Source organism: Rhea pennata, chromosome 2 (assembly GCF_028389875.1).
Source record: "Rhea pennata isolate bPtePen1 chromosome 2, bPtePen1.pri, whole genome shotgun sequence".
In the NCBI taxonomy this organism is placed as follows: Eukaryota; Metazoa; Chordata; class Aves; order Rheiformes; family Rheidae; genus Rhea; species Rhea pennata.
The window spans coordinates 95074594-95095514 of record NC_084664.1 but is presented as its reverse complement, the minus strand read 5'-3'; the positions used below and the strand labels follow the sequence as shown (position 1 = coordinate 95095514).

At 40.2% G+C, this 20921-nt stretch overlaps 1 protein-coding gene across 5 annotated transcripts in view; it reads left to right on the top strand.

Moving 5' to 3' along the window:
* The first annotated feature begins 637 nt into the window (after positions 1–637).
* The window catches only part of NUP153 (nucleoporin 153), a 41381-nt gene continuing 21097 nt past the window's right edge, over positions 638–20921 (top strand). For 2 of the 5 annotated variants that reach the window (XM_062569947.1, XM_062569946.1), the window contains exons 1-5: positions 638–750; positions 15298–15514; positions 17604–17852; positions 19039–19178; positions 19267–19395. In XM_062569947.1, the coding sequence (XP_062425931.1) occupies positions 661–750; positions 15298–15514; positions 17604–17852; positions 19039–19178; positions 19267–19395 (825 nt within the window). In that variant the 5' untranslated portion in view covers positions 638–660. Of the gene's footprint in view, positions 751–12141; positions 12196–15297; positions 15515–17603; positions 17853–19038; positions 19179–19266; positions 19396–20921 lie in introns of those variants that run through there. The other 3 variants (XM_062569948.1, XM_062569949.1, XM_062569950.1) reach the window with 3 other exon arrangements.

Below are 20921 nucleotides of genomic sequence, written 5' to 3'. Positions count from 1 at the left end.
CCGGAGCAGCAGCGCGGCTCGCGGGGGAGCTGCGCGGGGCGGGCCGCGGGAGGACGGGCCGCCGCCGCGGCCTGCGTTTCCCGAGAGCGCGCGGGGCGGGGAGCGAGGGCTGCCGGTCCGTCCCGCTGGCGTGACGCAGCGGCGCGGCGCGCGCTGGTGACGGGCGGGCGCCGTGTGGTTGGTCGGGCGGAGGGGGGAGGGGTGCAGGGGCTCGGCGGCGGCGCGAGCGGGCAGGACGGGGCCGGCCGGCGCCCGGGCGCGGAGCAGGCAAAGGGCGCGCGCGCGCGCGGGGGGAGCGGAGCGCGGCGGGGCGGGGGGAGCAGGCGGCGGCGGCGGCGGCGGCAGCGAGGGCGCGCGCGGGGTTGCGCGCGGCGCGGCGGGAGCGGAGGGGAGGGGCAGGCCGCGGAGCCCCCGCGCAGGCCGCGCGGCGCGTGGCGGGCGGGAGCCGCCAACGGGCCGGGCCGGGCGCGTCTCTAGAGAGACGGTGACAGCACAGAGGGGCGGGGGGCGCCGGTGAGGGCGGCGGGGGGAGGAAGGAGGAGCGGGAGCAGGGCCGCACGAGGCGGCCGGCGGCGGGGGCCGGGCCCGCTGCGCGCGGCGCGGCCGGGGCGGCGGCGGGAGGGGGGGTGGCGGGGGGCAGCAGAGGGGCCGGATCCCAACATGGCCTCGGGCGGCGGCGGTGGCGGCAAGATCCGGACCCGGCGGTACCACCTGGGCGCCGCGAAGCCGCCCTACGCCAGGAGCAAGCAGGTGAGGCGGGCGGCGGGCGGCCCCCGCCCCCGGGGTTTCCCGGTGGAGCGGCGGGGCGGGGGAGGGGGGGGAGGGGTTTCCCGCCGGGGCAGCGGCATTGTGGGATTTCCGGGCGGGCGGGCGCGCGCCGCCGGCAGCCGGGCGGGCGCCGCGTGTGCGGGGGGCGCCGCGCTGCCCTTTTGTTTCACTGCCTCCGCCGCTGCCCGCCGCCGCTCGGTCGGGCGGAGATGTCGCGGCTCGGCGGAAGTAACCGCGGCAGGAGGAGGCGGCGGCGGCGGCCGGTCGCGCCTTCTCGCCCCCCGCTGCGGCGGGAGCGGGCTGGTCCCCGTCTTCGGCCACCGTCTTTGTGTCTCCGGGCTGCCGGGTGCCTTGCCCGCTCTCGCCCGCGGGGAGACGCCGGGAAGAAGAGGAATTTGGGTTTGCCGCCTGGCGAACGCTGCTCCCGAAACGGGCCCCTTTGGTTAAAATCTGACACTGGCACTTCTCGGATCTGAGTGCATCTCTTGCCTGGTTCACAAGTTTCAGCGAGTTAGCTTGTGAGGGTACTAGCAGTTACTCATCTGCAAGTTTGTTTTGGGGAGGTAATACATGCAGAGCCCTCAGTTCTGCATCTGGTAATTTCTTCAGTCTCTTGCCTGTGCTTAAATGTGATGATGCAGTGCAAATTAAATGTAACTCGTGAGGCATTTGTTCTTTATATTGCAGGAGAGAGTGGACGGATAACAAAAACTAGTTTGTATGTTGCAGCACAAAAATCCCACACCAGTTAGTGGCTGGAGGGAGAGAAGCAGAGGTGCTTCCCAGTCCCTGTTTGCTAAGAGTTTTTAAGAGAAATGGCACTCTGCTTATGCCTTCACATGTTTTTATGAACCTGAAGTTGACTGTTCAGCCAAAACCCTTGCGTTATTAAATCAACAACTTGATCAGTAGCTACAGGAATGAGTATTATATGGGAAACTGAGGAAACATTATGCATGAATTGTTACTCTTTTTTTCATATTTTGGGAAGTGCTATACTTCTTTAGGTTTGTATATAGTATTCTGATAAGCAATATTGTCCATAATAAGCTAGGACAGAGACATTAAGTACAAATGTTGACAGTTCTACGTCAATGAGAGACAAACACTGAAATTGCTGTGTCTTGCATGTGTTGATACTGTAGATAACTGATAAACCAGACACATGAATCTGAAGTAATTACAGACTAGATGGTTTTCTAACTCTTCTATTGACTGTTATCTCTGTGCCTTTTCTAGTAGCTTTATTTAAACAGTGTGCCAAAGCAAACACATGGTTGGGGATATCTGTGGGATTCTGCTCAGAGGTTGGATGCTGCAACTTGAACACACAGATCAAATTAACAGTGAAGTATTGGAGAGAAAATTATAGTAATGATTTAATAAATTAATAAACTAATTAGGTTAGATATGTGTATTTATTGTCATGGGTAGCTTTTTAACCATGTGCAGCTTGTTAGCTTGCATTACATAAGAAGATGAGCTGCTGGGTAGATACCTAATTTAAGTCGTAGTAATTCCCAAGTGTTCTTGTTTTCAATATCATGTCCACTCTGCAGAAATATTCTCTGATTTAATGTTGATTGTCTTTCAATAGTGAGTTTGAGAAGACATGACAGTATTCAGTGCAACTCTGACATTGCGCTATACCTCTAATTCTGACCCCCATCCGTAAGTCATTACAGCGTTATCAGTAAATAGAATCATAGCCTGTGGAAATTTTTTGACAGACCTGTTTTAGATGCTTGTGGTCAAAATTAGAGTCCTGAAAACCCTCAATCTCTTACCATCAAGCTTTGAGGGTGTCTAAAGGTTATAGGTAGTATGGCTAATAGCTTTAAAGTTCCCAGGATATCTTTTTTTTTTTTTCCTTCTTCCTTCTCACTTGTATGAAGGATGATTACCATGATGCGTTGACATCATGGTGTCTGCTTTCTGGTTGTTATTCTTTTGCCATAGTCTCCTGAGGAGTTTGATCAGGTGGGAATTCTCTGTTCATACCTAACATGTACTGCAGAATCGGTCTTCTATAAAATACAGCGACAGCTTTAGAAGACAGTTGGAAGAGGAGGTGCTGCTGCTGCTGCTATATAACAACTAGTAGTTAAAGCATTTGTTCAGAATGTGGTAGACCCTACTTCAATTTCCTTTTCTGCCTTGAGGAATCAACCCACATCATCTGCTTTCCAGGCAAATATCCTAGTTGCAAAGCTGTATGTTGTCTTTAGTTCTATTGACTGAAGCTAGTTTACTATCCAGAAAAAGAATGCAGGATTCGTTGAGACAGAAAAAGGATATATAAGAAAATGTTGCCCTCTGGCCTAATAATTGGAGTACTTCTTCAGTAAGGGAGATGTGTAGGCTTTGGTCCTTGTTCTCAGAAGTTACTTGTTTCATGTTAGATATTTTATGGAGCAAAGATGCAAGGCCTTGTGTTTCCTGCTCCTCCTTCCCAGACAAAATCTCTGACCTTGCATGGCTTTAAAGCCATGCATGCTTATGTTTTTTGTTTGTTTGTTTGTTTTGTTTTTAATTCTAGTGCCTTTTTAAAATCAACCCCAAATAGGACAGTTGAAAAAATGTGGGAGAGTGGACTATCTATGACTTGTAGCTTTTGTATTTTTCTGAGAGATGGAGAGATGGATTAAAATCCCCTCCCCTAGTGATGGGAACTGAACTACGATATTTTTTTTATATATATATAAAAGAGGCACTGTGGATGCTATCTGTAGCTGTATTACTAAAAAGAAAAAAAAAAGTGGCAGCAGTGCTAAGTAGAGGTGGTATGTACTCCCCTACCTACCATGGAGGCTTCTGGGCTGGGAATCCACAAAAACAGCCTTTTTGTACCTCACAGTTAGACATTCTGGAAGTAGAATTCAGGAGTTCCTTCCCTTTCACAGTGCTTTTCTAATGGCTAAATGTTGACAGCTCCATGCTGAATGTGTTGACTTTAGATAATGCCATGCTTGGCGTGCTACCGATTTACTTAACCATCTCATTTGAAGTGTCCAGTCTCCTCCTGCACCATGGAAGGAGCTTAGACACTTGGGCTAAAATCACGGTTTCTGTTCTGAGAGCCAAGCACTTGAAAGCAAGGTGGGTGCTGTTGTGCCTGGCATTTTTGTTCGCTGGCCAACTTCTGGATGTGTCTTTACTGCTTCCAAACGCTGGTTAGGTCCTGGTCACTTAGGAAGACTGGTGATTGGAATTGCTAGTGTGAATGGGAAGGGAGTTTATATTACCAATTTATTACACAGCTTCTACTATAGTATCTGCATATTCCTGTTCTTAACTTTATGTTTAGCTTTTTGTGTGTGTGTGCCGGTTTAGCTTAGAAAACTGCTATTCCCATCTGGGTAACTTGGAGATCCTAAATATATCATTATAGGACAGTAAAATAATTTTAGGTTATTTTTACTTGCTAATTAATTATTCAGATGAAGATATGAAGGAATTTGACTCCTCCAGACTTTAAAACTCATACAAGTGGAGTTAAACTCAAGGAAAAACAAGTTATATGAAAAGACTTTATACCCTTGCCATAATCCTATGTGTTTATTTTAAGCTTCAAATTAGTGCTTTTTTTTATATTGGAGGTCATAACTGCAGATTGAAACTTGTGCTGGTGAGTGGTCTGTTTTTGGTTTTTCTTGCATGTGTATATGCCTGTGCATATTTGTAATGTAGATGTGCTGCACTGGTATAAAGCACAACAGTCTGAATGTGTTTTACTTGATTATACCAGCATATGCCGTTGCATGTATGTAGTTGGTGTTGTGCCGATAGTAGTTATGATGCTACCAGAAAGAGGGAACTGGCTGGCCGTTGAAGGATGGTCCTGCTCACAAAAGCTGCTCCGAATTGTTGAGTTTTACAAAGTAATTTGAGATAGAGTGTAAGATTCTGTCCAAAATAGTCAAGAGGACTGAGAACTTAAACTGTATGAAGCAATGTCTAAATCATTATCACCTGCTCTTGAAGACAACTCAGTTCTGAACTACTGTTTGATTTGTTTTATGCTATGTGTGGGGTTTTCTCGATGGGCGGTGGCTGCAGACAGTGGGCAAAAGGAATCTCATAAACTGCTTGCTTTATTCTGAGAACAAATCTTGAACCTCTCATGCTCAAGAGGTGGTGTTCCTAGAATATTATGTTGAGTAATTTAAATTAGGTAATGTTTCATAAACGTGAAGCAGGAAAATATTAATTTAAAAAAATCTTTAAACTATTAAGAATGTCTATAGGGTGTTATGCAAGTGTAACTATTGGTTTAACTGTAATCAATAGGATTATACTTTGAAGTGTGCTAAGGTGATTATTTTTATATATGTCTCTGCTTGTTTTGGTTTGGTAGACTAGCATACTCAGCTAAAAGAATGGGCTAGTTAACTTCAGTTGATTTTTGTCTCTCCCAGCACTATCAAGTAAATTGTATTAGCAAAATGAATTTTTAAATATTGTTCTTTTTCGTAGTTATGTAGTGAGTATACCTTACTACAAGATGAGTCAATACCTTTTGCTGTCAGTGTAAGCAAAGATTTATCTTGGTTGAGAAGAACTTTGTTGACAATTTTCTCTCACTGCAAAACGCTCTCAATGGTATAACAAATTGTAGAATATGTTGACTGTAGCATTTTATTAATATTTTTGTTATTCTGTCTCAAAGTGTTGTCATGACATCTCTAGGGGCTGCAAAGTGTTGGCAAAAAAGCCCCCAATATTAGTGGGTGGTGTCTTAGGACAGAGGATTGAAAAACAGATGAAATAATTGGTTGCATTAGCTGGGACACTGTAAATTGCCTTAGTTGCTGGCAGTACATCACTTCCTCTGAGTGAGAGAGTATTTATTCCTCTGGTTAGTAATTAGAGTTGGTTCTTGCTCCACTGTTATGCAGGAGCTGAGCTGCTGCTGATTCTGAAAGCTGGGTGAGGATAGAGTGCAAAATCCTTTTTGCTCACCTAAAAGAGTTTAAGAAAAGCAATTTCAGTTTAGCATAGATGCAGGTCAGCATAGCATTGTGTAACAAATTCATAACACAACTAGGTGGCTGACTCACTGGACAAGGGATAAGCAGTGGATAGTGTTTACCTTGATTTTTAGCAAGGTCTTAAGCATGGTCTCACGTATTAGCCTTGTAGCCAAATTAGTGAAATACAGACTGCTCAAGTAGACTGTAAAATGGTTGGAAAATTAGCTGGGCTGCTGGGCTCCAAGGGTTGTGCTCACTACAAAGTTGCACTGGTAGCTGGTTATTAATCATGTCTCTCGGGGGTTGATACTGGGGCTGACACTGGCTTATGTCTTTATTAACAATCTGGGATGAGGGAATGTATTCCCTCAGCAGATTCCTGGGTGAAACCAAACGTGGGGAGCATCTCTGTGCTGAAGGGTGGTGCTGCCATCGAGGGGTCCCCACAGAAGGGGCTGACAGGAGGTTCAGCAAGGGCAAATGCCAAGTCCTTCCCTGGGACAAAACCCCACGCACGCACCTAGTGGACGAGTTGCACGTGAGTCAGCAGTGTGCCCTGGAGGTGAAGAAGGCCAACTGCATACTGGGCTGTATTAGTAACAGTGTGGGCGGCAGGTGGAGGAAGATGATGATTCCCCTCTATTAATCACTTGCAAGTCTGCCTCTGGAGCACATGTCCAGTTTTGGCCTCCCCAGTACACCAAACATGTTGACATACTGGAGCAAGTCTATCAGAGGACCACCAAGATGATTAGGGGGCTGGATAGTTAGGAGAGGCTGATAGAGCTGACTTCATTCAGCCCTAAGAAGAGGAAAGCAAATGGGAGACCTGCTGTCTGCAAATACCTAATGGGAGAATATAGAAAAGGAGGAGCCAAGCTCTTCTTGGATATTAAGAGCAGTGGGACAAAAGGCAGCAAACTCAAGTTGCAAAATAGGAAATGCCAATTAGATATTAGGAAAATGTTTTCACTGTGAATCACACAGTTCCAGTGTGTGGTTGCTCACTAGAAGAGCTTCTCAGAGAGGTCTCTAGCCAAACCCAGCTGAACAGTGCCCTGGGCAACCTGCTTTCTCTGACCAAGAGGTTGGACTAGGTGATCTCAGGGTCCCACCTGGCTTTTATGGCCGTGCAGTTCTGTGATGGCTGCTGTCGGCCCACAGAACACAGACATGCAGTTCCAGCATAAATGTCAACATGACTTTAGGTTCATAATCCTTTTACTGGTGCATCCTCATTCTGTTTCAGGGCTATATTGGTTTCTGAGGGAAGAAATAATGCCTGCATCTCTCTGTTGCATTTTATCTAGAGTAAACTGTAAGGTTCTCCTCAGGGAGAACATAGCTAAGAGGCCTTTCTCTAAGGTTGCTGTTTCCGTGGCTATGTGGGTTTTTTGTTTGTTTTGTTTTTTGTTTTGTTTTTTTGTTTAAAGAACTGGTAGGTGATGTTATACCCTTTTCCCATTTTCCATCTGTTAAATTGAAAATCAGTGGTTTTTTTTTTTTTTTTTTTTTTTTTTTTTTTTTTTTTTTGCAATCTTTTAAATGTTTTTATTAAGTAGATACTGTACAAGCATGAACTGTGGAATGGTGGTATTAATACAGTCCCAAGAAGGATGAGAAAGTTGTCAGTATACGTTTCTTGGTATGTTCTACTAAGACAGTATAATGAAAACTCTTCTGTGTGCTTTTTGAAAAGTACAATACATGTCTTTGCCAAAGAATTAGTAAGTACGTTATTTTTTTAATAAAGAATTTGAGCTATTTTTTAATACTTCCTTGTTAGGGTGTTAAATAATTTATCCACTAGTTCGTTTGTTCTCTTCAGTTTTATGAATAACTGTGCTCACTTTGGACATATTTATTGTTTTCCCTTGGATAGACCACTCTTGTCAAGTGTCTCTTATTTCTTGCCACTACATTCCATATATATATTTTTTTAATTTTGCTTAAAATACTGGACTTGCTTTCTCCTGGTACCTGCATTATATGGGTCTTGTCTACAGGAAAGCTGTTACAGCTGTGTAATTGAAGGTGCAGTGCAAATATACTTTTTAGGTGTGTGTGTGTTTATAAATACGTGTGTGTGTGTGTGTATTTATTTTGTTAACAGTTGAACTGTTTAAATCTAGTGTTGTTCATGGCTGTGTGTCAGCACTTTTGGTGGAAGATTGTTATACCAGTAGCTTTAGTTTGGAAGGGACTGTGTAAATACACTCTAAACCCCTTTAGGCAAAGTCGGTTGGGTCATCTTAAATTTGAGTGAAGGCAAGTATGAACTAGCTTTTTTGACTTTGCCTGAAGCATAAGTAATTTTGTAAGTTGCTGATACAACTATTTGTCATTGTGGTATTCAAAATTACTTTACAAAAATAATAATCGAAGAGATCTTCTAACTTTGTTGCACAGCTTTTTTTTTCTGTCGGAAGAGGGAGAATATAAATGTTTTTCTCTCCTCTAGGAAGGAAATATCATATCACTAAAGCTTTCATATTGGGGAAGGAATATGAATATTTCTGGGGGGGGGGGTGGGAATTCCTTCGAGTTTCTGTAACACACCTCATAATTGTGTATTTAGTAACAATGTCTTTGTGTGTCTTCAGCTTGGTTGTGATCTCCTGTTTTTCAAAATAAGCACACATTTATAATAGTCTTTAGATACAACTTTGTAGGAGGGAAGAATGCGTATTTTAACATGTGAACATGAAGATGTACTGAGGTCCTAATTGCAGTGATTCAGTTATAGTTACAGCACACATGCTGGCTTTGCAGGAGAAGATTTTTGTTCTTCTTGCCCAGGTTATACATTATTGTCTCCATAGCTTTACTGTTGGAAAGAAGTGTTTGAGTGTGTCCTGCAAAGCGAGCTGACTTTGCTTTTAGGCTGTGAGTGTGTTTTAATGGAAATTGTCTTTTTTTCTGAAGCAGATGGGCTGTCTCAGTTCATCTGCCTATTAGAACTCTAGGACTGGTGACCTCCCAGATTAAAGTGAACCAACCAAAGATTTAAACTGTTCAGCTGACATTTTCTTTGAGACTAGATTAAGGATGTAGTGAGGCATGAATTATTTACAGTAACAAAATATTAGATTGGCTAGAGGAAAAAAAAATCTATGTGCAATAGAAATATGTGCAAACCTGTAATGTTAGGTACATTAGTAGTTTCATTCATCCTAAGCTAAGCAGATATAAACTAGGTTTAAATTGGTTTAAATGTACATATATTGGGGATTTACTCTAATATAACTAGCTACTTTTTAAATTGAATTATAGTAGTGCAACTGTTCTAATGTCAGCCTTTAGTATTTATAATTTATGTTATTTTAGAGTTGCAGAATATATACAGAATTGTAGATGCTACTGTCTACAGTCACTAAAAACTCTGGTTAATGACAGTTTGTGTTACTGGTAAGAGAACAGTGTGTGGAGAAAATGGTGATATGTTTACATAGGATGCTCTTGGCTCTGTCAGATGAGCTATGATGAAAATACACAGCCAGAAAGACATTGCTGCCCCTAATGACTAAAGATTACTGCCCTGTAGCAGAGGTGCATCTACCTTACCGTCACAGTTCCACAGTATTAGCTTACATTGCCAAAGATAAAACAGATAAATTACTGAAGATATAATAAGGTACAACAACTGCTGCAGCTAAAGCAGCTGCGTCTGAGACTTGGTGCTTTTTAGTTTCTTCTAAGCACCACTTACTGTATTTTTAAAGCTAGTCAGGGAGCATATGCAGCAGGGTCAAACCTAGTGTAATTTTAAAAACCCCCCTGTCCAACTGAAATTTATTGCAGCTTCTGTTGATGCAGCTGAATTGTGAAGTTTAACTTCTATACACTAAACAATGCCAGTTTGATGCTTCAGAAGTGGGGAGGCTTTGAATTTTGCTAAGATCTAGATGTTCACAGAGAATACCTGAAGATGATTCTTCAGTTACTTTGTTTTGACTTCCATGTTCAGTCTCCGGACCTAGCAAGGTAACTGTTATGACTTAGGGAAGTATTTAATACATATGCAGGCTTTCTAAATTTTTTATTTTGATTTTGTCGAATGCAGTTTTGATAGCAATCAATAAGAAAAACAACTGTCTTTTTAAAAACTAAAATGATTATGAATAAGATAATGTAATCAATGTGTAACAGAATTGATATGTTACGTTGACAGGCCCACTGGCATACTATGGTCCGCTCAGTTTGTAGATTGGTACAGACAGAAAAGCTATTTCAGAACAGCATAGGAGTACTTAGTTATCTTTTATTACTACCACATTTAATTTAAAAATATAATTCTAGTTTTCATGTTCCAAGATAGTTACTTACTTTGGAATGCTGCTCCAAAGTGGGAGTAATGAAATATTGTAGTAGAAAATACTTCGTTTCATGAGATATGCTCAATGTTACCTATAAAGCCTTGTCTGCACTAGAAAACGTCTGGCATGGGGATGGTGTCAGTAAGCTGAGTTGCCCCTGGCTGGTGTTTCAGCGTTGTTGCAGAAGCTGTTGTGGAACCTGCCGCTGCTTGTGCTCTACACACGCCGCGCGTCCTCGCTACTGCGTGCCTGAGATCAGCGTGTGGCATCGTATTTGTCTGTGTGCGCTGTTAGGTGAAGCGGCACTTAAATGTTGTTTAGTTCATTCCTTGGAATTTGGTATATTTTAGTAGACAGCAGACTGGTAGAGTGGGAAATGGTGCATCGAAAGCCTTTCTGTGTAAGAGTTGCTCTTTACGGTAGATAGGAGGAAAGGGGGAGAGTTTGCCGTTTCTATTAGCGAACAGAAGTTTGCGATAGTTTGGCAATATTGAGATACTGTGATGAGTCCGGTCTTACATAGAGAATTGCTGTAAATAAGATAGACATTTTTGTCTGAACTTTGTATTCAAACCTAAATATGAATGTATGTTATCACACTTTGCTAAATGTTTACTTTGTTCCAATAACCTTGTCAAAACCATCTCGTGCTATGGGAAATGCATTTTTTAGTAATTTTAATTTGGAAGACTTTAAACTTGTTCATGCAGTTATGTCAGACTTTGCTATCGTGGTGCCATGTGGTGTTTTAGTTATTGTTGTGCTCATTAAATAAAAATGACTGGTTCAGGCTACAGCATTCCTTTACAGGAAAGGGGGGAAAAATTGAGCTGCATTTCTTTTAGTGTACTGTCTTTGAAACTTAGCTGTATGCACACTAAGTGTGAGGCTTTTGATAAAAAATATTAGCTGCATTTATGGTCTCTTAGGGTAATGTACTCCTTCAAAACTACTTGTAAGGTTGTTAATGAAAGTAGTCTCCTTTTCATCTTTCATATTTTTCATTTTTGAGAGATTCCTATCACAAAGCTTAAATCCCTGAGCATGCAGTTAGTGTTACAACACCCATCACTGATCACTGTTAGCACCTAGTGCTAGTCAATCTAGTGCTTTCTACAAAAAGAGGAAGTAAGAAGTCCTGTATTTCGTATGTTCTCGTTGGAAATGTTTAATCAGTGTCAAATAAAGGTGTAGACAAAATTTGAGTTAAAACTGTTCGGTATCATAAGGTTTTAACCTCGTGGGTTAGACGCTGATTTGTCTATGGGAGCATTTGCTGGCTTTTTGCATTCTGATGGAAACGGTAGTAATGGGCTACTATTTTCACGGTGCAGATCTGCAGGCAGTGCCAAAATGTAAAACAGTACTTGCCTTTCCCTGGGATATTTATTCCAAAGCTAACTAGACTAAGGAAAATAAGTCTTACTTCAAGCAATAAAAAGGAAATATGCTGGCATCAGGAAGCATAATTCGTCATGATTTTTAGAAATAAATTTGAACCAGTCCAGTTGCCTTAAATATTTTTTCCCCAACACTACGTAACTAATGGCATCCCTGTAACATATTGTTCATATTAAGTCATAAATTTTATTGTCTTTTTTAATGAAATATCAAACTCTGTGTTTCCCTACATCCAAATTGAAACCACTCCCTGAACAGCAAAAATGCAGTTTAAGCTGGTCTGAGCCTGTGCCGCTGCAAGAGACAACCCTGTGGTGGTTCTGTTTCTGTTCTCGCCTCTGCGTTAGCACTTGTGCGGCTGGACCAGGGAGCTGCCCCTCCTGGAGGGGTGTCCTCGCCCTCGCGCTCTCCAAGTGAATTTTGGGCTGGATCTGTTCCCTGATTACAGTTTGTCACACGGCTGCGTGTGTGCCAGTGCCAGCACGAGGGAGGTGGATGGAGGTGAAGGGAAGAATGGGGCAGTGTTTCAATGGCAGTACAGACACGGATTGTTTGAAGAAGGGAGAAGTCTTGTTCCTCTTTTCCCTTGTCCTGGCTGCCTAATTTCTCTCTCTCTCTGACCAGTGCGCCGAGCCAGTTGAACTCATTAGTCCAGCAGAGGAACGTGTGCTTTTTGCCAGATTAATGAATTCACTGAGTACAGAGAGTAGTCTGCTATGCACCAGGGCTGGCACAAGGTAACCTGGTGGGGAATGGAGAGGGAGGAACATTCCTTCTGGATAACTGGAAGTAGTTAGATTGATCTGCCCCATCTCCATGAACTTCACCCTTAGGTGCTGTAGCTTGCAGGTTTTCTTTTGGGGGACCTACTGATTCATATGTTTTAATAACTTTAGACTTCAAAATGAAAAGGAAAAAAAAATCTATAAATTGGCCTGGAGGTGAAAACTTGATGCTTTGAGGTGTGCATACAGTGAAGTGGAAACTAGCTCTTTTATGAGGTTGTAGATTTTTGCATCTCTAAAGACCTTGTGTTAGTATATGACCTTTACGTATAGTTTTTAGTGCATTGCATGTTGTATAGCAGGATTTACTTAATCCTCTCAAATTGAAATCTACTCAATTACAAAAATAGATGTTTAGCAGTAATGCACTCTTTCTGAGTACTCTTGCCAGCACTTTGTTCCATATTCATATATGAAAGACCCTTATAAACTAAGAATACTGTCCTATTTCTGAAGTGTTTTTAGCCAAGAAATAGCTTGCTTTTAAGTTTGGGAATCATTGTGACTATGATCAGATGATTTTAGTTTCTGTATATGAATCCTTTGAGGAACTGGTATTCCAAAGTAGTAAACTATAACCCTTATTTGTATAATAGTTAGCATTCCTATCTCCATATTTTTTCTTCAGAGTTGCATCTCAAGCTAATATGCTTTGAGTAACTGTACTGTTGTTACTGTTGCTGTGGTGTTTACATATGTAGATCTTGTCTAGCAGAGTTGTGGACACGTAGGATGCACCAAATTTGAAGAGCCGTTGTAAATACCTATTCTTAAGCTGCTGGGTCTCTGTTGTGGATTTTGTGGATTTTCTGTTTATGTTCTGTGTTTAGTTCTGCTTTCCTGCTGGTATTTTAAAATGAGAATCGAATATAAATGCATTTAAAAGGAGCAGGCAATTGTTGGTACTGACGACAGTTCTCAAACTGCTGAAATCAGTGAGTTTATGCTGAATGTGTTTTATTCTTTCAGCACATTGAGTAAAATGCTGCTGTGCACAGTTAGGATTTTCCTGGGGCATCTCCTGCCCTTTCACAGTACTGAGTTCAGTGCCTCTGCAGGGCATTAGGGAGCCAGTGATGGGCAAGGGATGGAGCTGGTGACACAGGAGTGAGGAGGGACAACACTCTCCTGCTGACAGCGTAGGCTTGTGCAGGGTGAGAGAAAGGATGTTAAAACACATGTGCGGAAGTTGGAGAATAGAAAGATTAAAAGGTAGAATAAAATTAAAATGCCAGCTTTAAAAGCAATGTGAGGCATGACACCTTGCTAAAATGCCCTAGCAAGAATATATATTGTGCTTATATATAGTCTGTTGCATATCAGCTCTGCCTCGTTCTTTCACAGTACTAGAAATCAGTATTTTCACTTTGTGGACAGAAAATAGGTGTGTTGCGGTGAATTTTGCTTTTCCTTGCTTTGTCAGTAAGTCACCGGCGTTCTGGAGTGTAAAACTGCTGCTTGTTTGTCCTTCAGCATGTTAGTACTTTCTGCACTATGACTGCACTTACCAAGTTGCAGCTTCTGAAATGAATGTTTATGATGTTACCCTGTGTTGAGTTTAATCTTGAAGTCCTGCTGATGTGGTGAAGGGTAGCAATGTTGTCATATGAAGGAAGGTGTAAGACCAGCTTATATTTAGATCTGGATGGTAAAATGTCATCTTGATTAATTATTAGTTTAGCTAGAATTCTCCATTTAATTCTTTGGATATTAAAGATGGTTGTACGTTTACTCTTAGATACCTATGACTTCTTCCATTTAAGTCTCAAATAGGTAGAAGTAAGTATTTGGAGGATTTCTTCAGTGAGAGAATCTTACAGGCCTATTTTAAGGCCAGTAATACCTTGTTCTATGATTGCAAAAATTGAGCAATATCGAATGTATATAAAGAATTGGAAAAAGCATTGCCTAGTTCTACATCTGAATAATAATTTTTGACCATCTGTTGCCTAAAATCAGATAAATATCAGAGTACGGTATCAGAACCTTTGATATGCATGTTAGCAACTGACAATGTTATTCAAAAAAAATCTATCTAACTTATTTCTTTTGAGTTTTCAAAGTATTGAATTTGCTGAGTTAGCTAATGTTTGCCAATTTCATGTTTGCTAATTTGACTTACCAGCTAGTTATGAAGCTACAGTGAGTGCAGGAGGGAGGGAACTCAGTGCTACAAGTTATCTGCCACGCAGAATTGAGATTTGACTAAGTGTGTTGAAATTTTGGGGAAATGCTAGGGAAGAAGTGACTGACTAAAACAAAATGATAAATGTGTATTTCTTGAGTGTAGAGTGCAAGCATTGCAAAGAACTGTTAAATGGAAAAATGAAAATAGCTTTTATGTATTCAATAATTGCAGAATGTTAGGGTTTAGAGCTCTAAAACATTACTGTACTGTGAAATGAAGTTTAATCAAAATGGATCTATTTAACAATCCTGTAGTAAGGCATCTGCTATTCAACTATAGCATTGCTTTTCTTCTAGGGTTTCTCTCAGGATACCCTGACTGTTCAGAGCATAATGGTGGTTTCTGATGTATTTTGTAACTGCAGCCCAGCATCAGATAATTAGCATTAGATAGCTAGATTATTAAAATTCACAGATTTTAACAGATTGCATGGTTGCCACTGTAGATAACTGCTGCATGTCTGTTTTTGGTGGATTTCAAATGAGGACATTAGGTAGAGGAATCCTGAAACAAGTATGTATATCAGGAGTTATTTAGAAATAATGTTCCAGGTGGGCTTGTGAATTGGCAAGTTCTTGGTGAACTTGCACTGCAGTTTCAGAATTCTGAGAACTGCCAAGGTGACTGGGAGGTGCAGAAACTGATAGAGAGTAGTAAGTATGATAGGTAAATTTTTGCCACGGGTCCCAGAAATATAGAGATCCTCTGTAAAGGATCATACTCATAACAAGAATAAGATAAAGAAGTATTTGATACCTAATATCTGTCTTCAAGGTCTGTGGGAAGTTGCATTTTGATTATACTACTGAGTGTTTTTCTGTAATTAAGCAAGTGGGTTTTTTTTTTTTTTTTTTTTTTTTTTCAAGCAGGGAATCATTAGCAGAGTGACAGAATCAGTGAAAAACATCGTGCCAGGATGGTTACAGAAGTATTTCAATAAAAGCGAAGATGAATGTGTAGATACAAATGAATCTACTAACCAGGAAGAGAATCCAGTAAATTTTCATCATGATTATCCAGATGAAGATACCATAGTGATTGATGGGAGAGTCACACCTGATTCAGCAAGAATTAATTCAGAAGGTATGTGAAAAAATATTTAGTGTTCTGACCATCTGTATTTATTCACAGATTTCTACTTCAAATTTAAATTTCTAAAGGAAGCTGGAAAGAGGATTTTGACAGAATTCAAAGAACTGTTTGTGAAACTGTCTTAGCTTTAAACTGTAAATGTAACTGTGAAACATCTTGTCTAAGTATATTCTGGAGGATGTCTTACAGCTCTTGGAATTCATCGGTTAACGTCATGTACTCTATTAACCTGGTGCAAAATGTTGATAATATTCATTCAGAATTGCTTTAGGTTACCTCCTCCCCCCCCCACCCCGATGTCTGGAATGAAAGTCTATCTAATTTCCCAAGGTAATAAAAAACATTGAATGTGTTTTGTAGTCCTTGGGACAAAGGGCTGGTGGCAATGGTAGAATGCTCCTTATGCCTTTCTTCCCCCCCCCCCGCCAGCATTGGGGCTTGTTTGATCAGGGTACAGAAATTCCTTGTTAGTTAAATGGAGAACTGGAGAACCAGTGCCTGGATATGATCTGTACCTGAAGTCTTTGAAAAGTTATTTGGACCTCTGGCAAAGAGGTTTCCAAATCCTTACTTTACAGTATAAAAGATTAATCTGTGTTTTATATCCAGAGCCTTTCACTAATTATTTCTGTAGTCCTGCTGTGCAAATTTGCATATATTCTCATTTGATTTTCATTTAACTAGCAGTTTTTCAGAACTTAATTTTTAATAAGGAGATTGTTTGGTCTGAGCACACGTAGATAACCTATCTATGCATGCAAAGTCATTGCTTCTTTTTGTTGCTGGATCAAAAAGAATGAAGAAGTACCTTAATCTGCAATGCAGCCTAATTGTAAATAAAAAGCTTTATAACTTTCTGTGTAGGTATAGCCTGAGAATAAGTTTGGATAAAGGAACAGAGAAGGTCTTCATAACTGAGGAACACATGTTGGATTTTCTAAGGAAATGTGTGAACGGACCTTTCAATAATAACAGCTGCACAGCAAACTTACTAACTCTAAGAGCTCTGGAGCAGATGGACACCCTTTAAAACTTTAATAGCCTATGTTGCAGGCTGGAGATTGCATATACCAAATTTTTTTTGCTGTACTTACAAACAAGCAAACAAACAGCCCCAAACAAATCCTTCTCTTAAGAAATACTCATTTCATCGGCTCTGAAGTACCAGTGTGCTAGAGCCTGTATTCCTCTGCTCAGTTGACCTTCCGTCTAAAACACTTACTTCATCTGAAACAATGCTGTCCTAAAAATCTGCCAGTGCTTTGGAAACCTGATTAATAGTGCTGCCGTGGTTATGAAGCTTGAGCTAGGTACTTTAAATTTCAGTGCAGATATCAAGAGGATAGTTCAAATGATCTTTCCTAGAAATCTTGAGAGAGGCTGTGAACTTATGCCAGGCAAAATACCCATTAATAGTTTTTCTCTTCATTTAGTAAGTTGAACTGTGAGACTTCTTCCTCCAGGATGTGGCTGTGTTTACAGACCTTTTGGTTTAGGAGGGGCAGGGGGGATGTTTACCTTGTTACTGAGGCAGGGATGCTTACTTGTCCTTTGTGTCAAAATCTCAAAAAATTGATGAATAGGACATAGTGTTTTGCCTTTTATGGTAAAATTTGGAAAATAAATGTAAATAGATGTTTTCATGTTACATACTTAGCTTAGCATTCTCTTTCTTACAAGATCACATAAATTGCAGAGGTGTCTAACTCTTGCTATGTAAGAGTAAAAACTTAAGTTTTGGAAAACTTACTGCAAGATATGCAAGAAAAAGAATTGGTTGTGTTTTATTTAATAAAAGGCAGTTTTAGAGCACTTGATTGTGCGATCAGAATTTATTGTGCAGTAAAACCTCATACTCAACTTCCTCTTAATGTGACATTAATATTCATCATTGTAAGCAGTGTTGCTGTTGTAATCTGACAGTTAAATGAAACTCTATATGGATGAGGAAGAAGTTAAATTCAGCATCACTATTTTTGTACTGAAAGCTTGGCAATAGAATGAGTGTTGACAGAAAACAAGTTTTGGCTTCTGAGAGCTTGCCTATAAGAAACCTAATTACCTCCCTGTTCTTGTTTAGAACCATCCACGAGTAGATCTGCATTAAACTTTTCAGATGTGTTAACAAGGCCCTCTCTTCATCGGAGCCATTTGAACTGTACCATGTTGGATTCCACAGTACCACATTGTCAGCCCTCTACATCTTCTGCACTTGGCATTGGCAGTCCTGGACTCTCCCTTGTAAAAGAAATAAAAGATTCTACCTCTCAGCATGATGATGATAACATCTCAACAACTAGTGGCTTCTCCTCTAGAGCATCCGATAAAGGTAACTTTCATTTTCTCAATCTAACTCTTTTCACAACATGAAATGCTTTACATTCTTTGATACACCATTACACCGTAGTATATAAAACAGGTGAATGGCAGTTCTGGATATTGTAATTCAATTAAATTTTTAGTATTTTAGAAGTATAAAATCATGTCACCTTTTTAATGTAACCATGCTTAGGGATATATTATGATTAGGGATATTTTAGAGATACATGATACAATGCTACAAAGAGTCAGTGCTGAAATACAATCTTTTGAATTAGGTTATATGTAAATCTTGAACTGAGATGGTGGGAACTGAACATGACTCACTGTAGCTTTACAGCTAAGTGATTGCCTGGACAGAGGAGAGACTCAATATCTAACTGCTTACATGTGAATAATTCTAGGTGACAAATAGAAACACAAGATGCTTTTCTGAGTTTTACCAGGAGCAGTTTGAGATGCAGTTGGAGACCTCACTGCAGTAGGGCAAGCAGCAGTTTTGCAGCGTTTTCTAGTCCTTCCTGTAGTTAATATCTGAGGCGTGATGAGCAAGCTTTCTGGAAAACTTACTCAAAAAGTTGAGAGTAGATGTTGCCAGGCTTTGGCAATACAATCTGAATTGTGTGCTCTTTTTGTTTGTTTTTTGTTTGTTTGTTTGTTTTCCTCTATATAATGCATATAGAAAACAGGTCATTGAATCTGTTAGATCAGCGTTTGGGGACTCTTTCAGGTCCCCCCATGCAATTCTGACCTATGCTGGCCTCATATACAACATAGGAAAAATTTGTATCTGTATAAATGCATCTGTGTTTTTGGAGTCCCCTTAACATCTTTCCATGAAAGGAAAAAAAAAAAAAGAAAAAGAAAAAAGAAAGAAAGAAAAAAAGAAAAACTACTCTGAAGAATAGTATTAATATGCTGTGAATGCTTTGAAACATCAAAGATAATAAATTACATACTTAATTCAGTGAACAGATTTGGAGCTCAGGATTGATGTTTAGATTTCATACAGTATTTGAAATTGATCTGTATTAAAGAACTCTGGAGTGAAGGTCAGAGTGCTGCAGAAGTGAGTTTTAGGGAATTTCTTTTGTCTTTAAGATTTACTTTTCTGTATTAACTCCGAAGTTAGAGTAATCTTTTAAAGTTCTCTGTGTGCACAAGGTATTTATGTGTTGCATATGTCCTTTTGGCAGATATAGCAGTTTCAAAAAATACATTGGCTCCACCGCTCTGGTCCACAGAGGCTGAAAGATCTCATTCCCTCTCGCAGCATACTGCAGCTAGTTCTAAAAAGCCTGCATTCAACTTATCTGCTTTCGGAGCACTCTCTCCTGTAAGTACCATGCTCTATACTATTTTTTTTTAGTTGAGCTGAATGTGCATCCATTTTACTAACTGCTTACTGTAATATATCTCTGCAGTCACTTGGAAATACTTCTGTATTTAAGACAAGTCAGCTTGGGGATTCTCCATTTTACCCTGGAAAGACCACTTACGGTGGCGCAGCTGCAGCAGCGAGACAGACGAAAGTGCGAATTGCTCCTTATCAGGTATGAGAATAAATGAAGCAGTGGGAGGGGAATTGTAATTGAAATACAAAATGGATAACACTCAAAAAGAGCTGAAAATGTGCTACCAGTTCCTATTTTACCAGCCTGCAAGAGTAGAAAAGAGGAATTTCTGTATAAATTCTCTTTTAATAATTTGCCTAAACTTCCTCCTCCTAATGAAAAAGAATGACAGTAACACCTTAGTTCTAGCTAGTTGTTTCTAGTTGTGCTTTCCTCTGTTTAGGCTTTTGAAAAAGTTTTCATTCAAGTGCTTTTATCTGCCTCTGACTGTATTACATTAACAAATTCATGCAGTGTTTATTTAAAAAATAAAAACATTAATGGCATAACTATGAAAACTTGCATTTACAGTAGCGAAAGCTTACATAGTCCAACCTGCTTGAATGAACTCATAAGTATATGTTATAAAACTGAAAGGCAGCTTTGCTGATCCTTTGCTCTTCTGTTATTAGAGCGGGGTATGCAGTCGAAAATGCGATCTCAAGCAATAAAATGCTTTCTATTTCAGTATGATTCATGGACCTCTTAAAAAGAGTTACTTGCCCTTAAGAGTTCTTAGCATCCTAAGAAGAACCAGCAAATAAAAAAAACTGACAACTATCAGTAGCTAGAGTTGAATCTAAAAGCAAGTCAATAAAATCCGATTTGCTGGGAATGTGTGTTTAAATCAAAATGATCCAGATTAGAACTTTTATTTGGGAACAGAAAACATGGGTTTGCTGGACTTACTTTGGCAGTCCCTTTGTGCCATGCAACCGGGGCAGGAGGGAGGTATCCTACAAGTTCTTTACTTCTGGGAAATCTTGAAAACTTGTAGTTTGTTCTGACTTGATTTTAAGTCAAACTTCAGAAGACTCAAAACTTCCTGCGGGCTAGAAATTCTTTTTGGTCAGCTATTTTTATTTTTTTAAAAAAAGTATGTATTATACTGAAAAGAGGAACGAAAAGATTAGTTTTTTAAAGGAGAAACTAGCCTGTTTGTTGCTGCTTACTGTGGATTACAGCCAGTCTTGCTTAATTTTTACATGCTATATGGTTTGCTTCCTGTCTTTACATAGCAGCATGTTAAACATCATGTGGTAATATGAGGGGTTTAATATATGCAATAGAAAAAATAGTAATAGTAAAGAAAGTTTTTGAATGATACTAAGTCATCTGGTGCCAATAAAACACAATTTACTTTTTCAGCATAATACTTAATTTTTAAATCTGTTACAGTACAAATCAGATCATTTTAAACAGAGTTAAAAGATATGCAGAAAAATACAATCTTGGAGGAAGGGAGAAAGCATAGATAAAACTAGAAATTCCTGATGGTGAGGGTATAAACTGATTTTAAGATGATACGCTTATACCATTAGGAAACTCTGAGGTCTGTTTTGTTATTGAAAGTACTTTCTGCAGCACAAGCCTTTGCTTGAATTCTTTTTTCCTGATTACTGCTTCAGAGACACTGATAGTCCCAACTAATTCCACTTGTGCCTATACATTTAAGTATTTCTTTT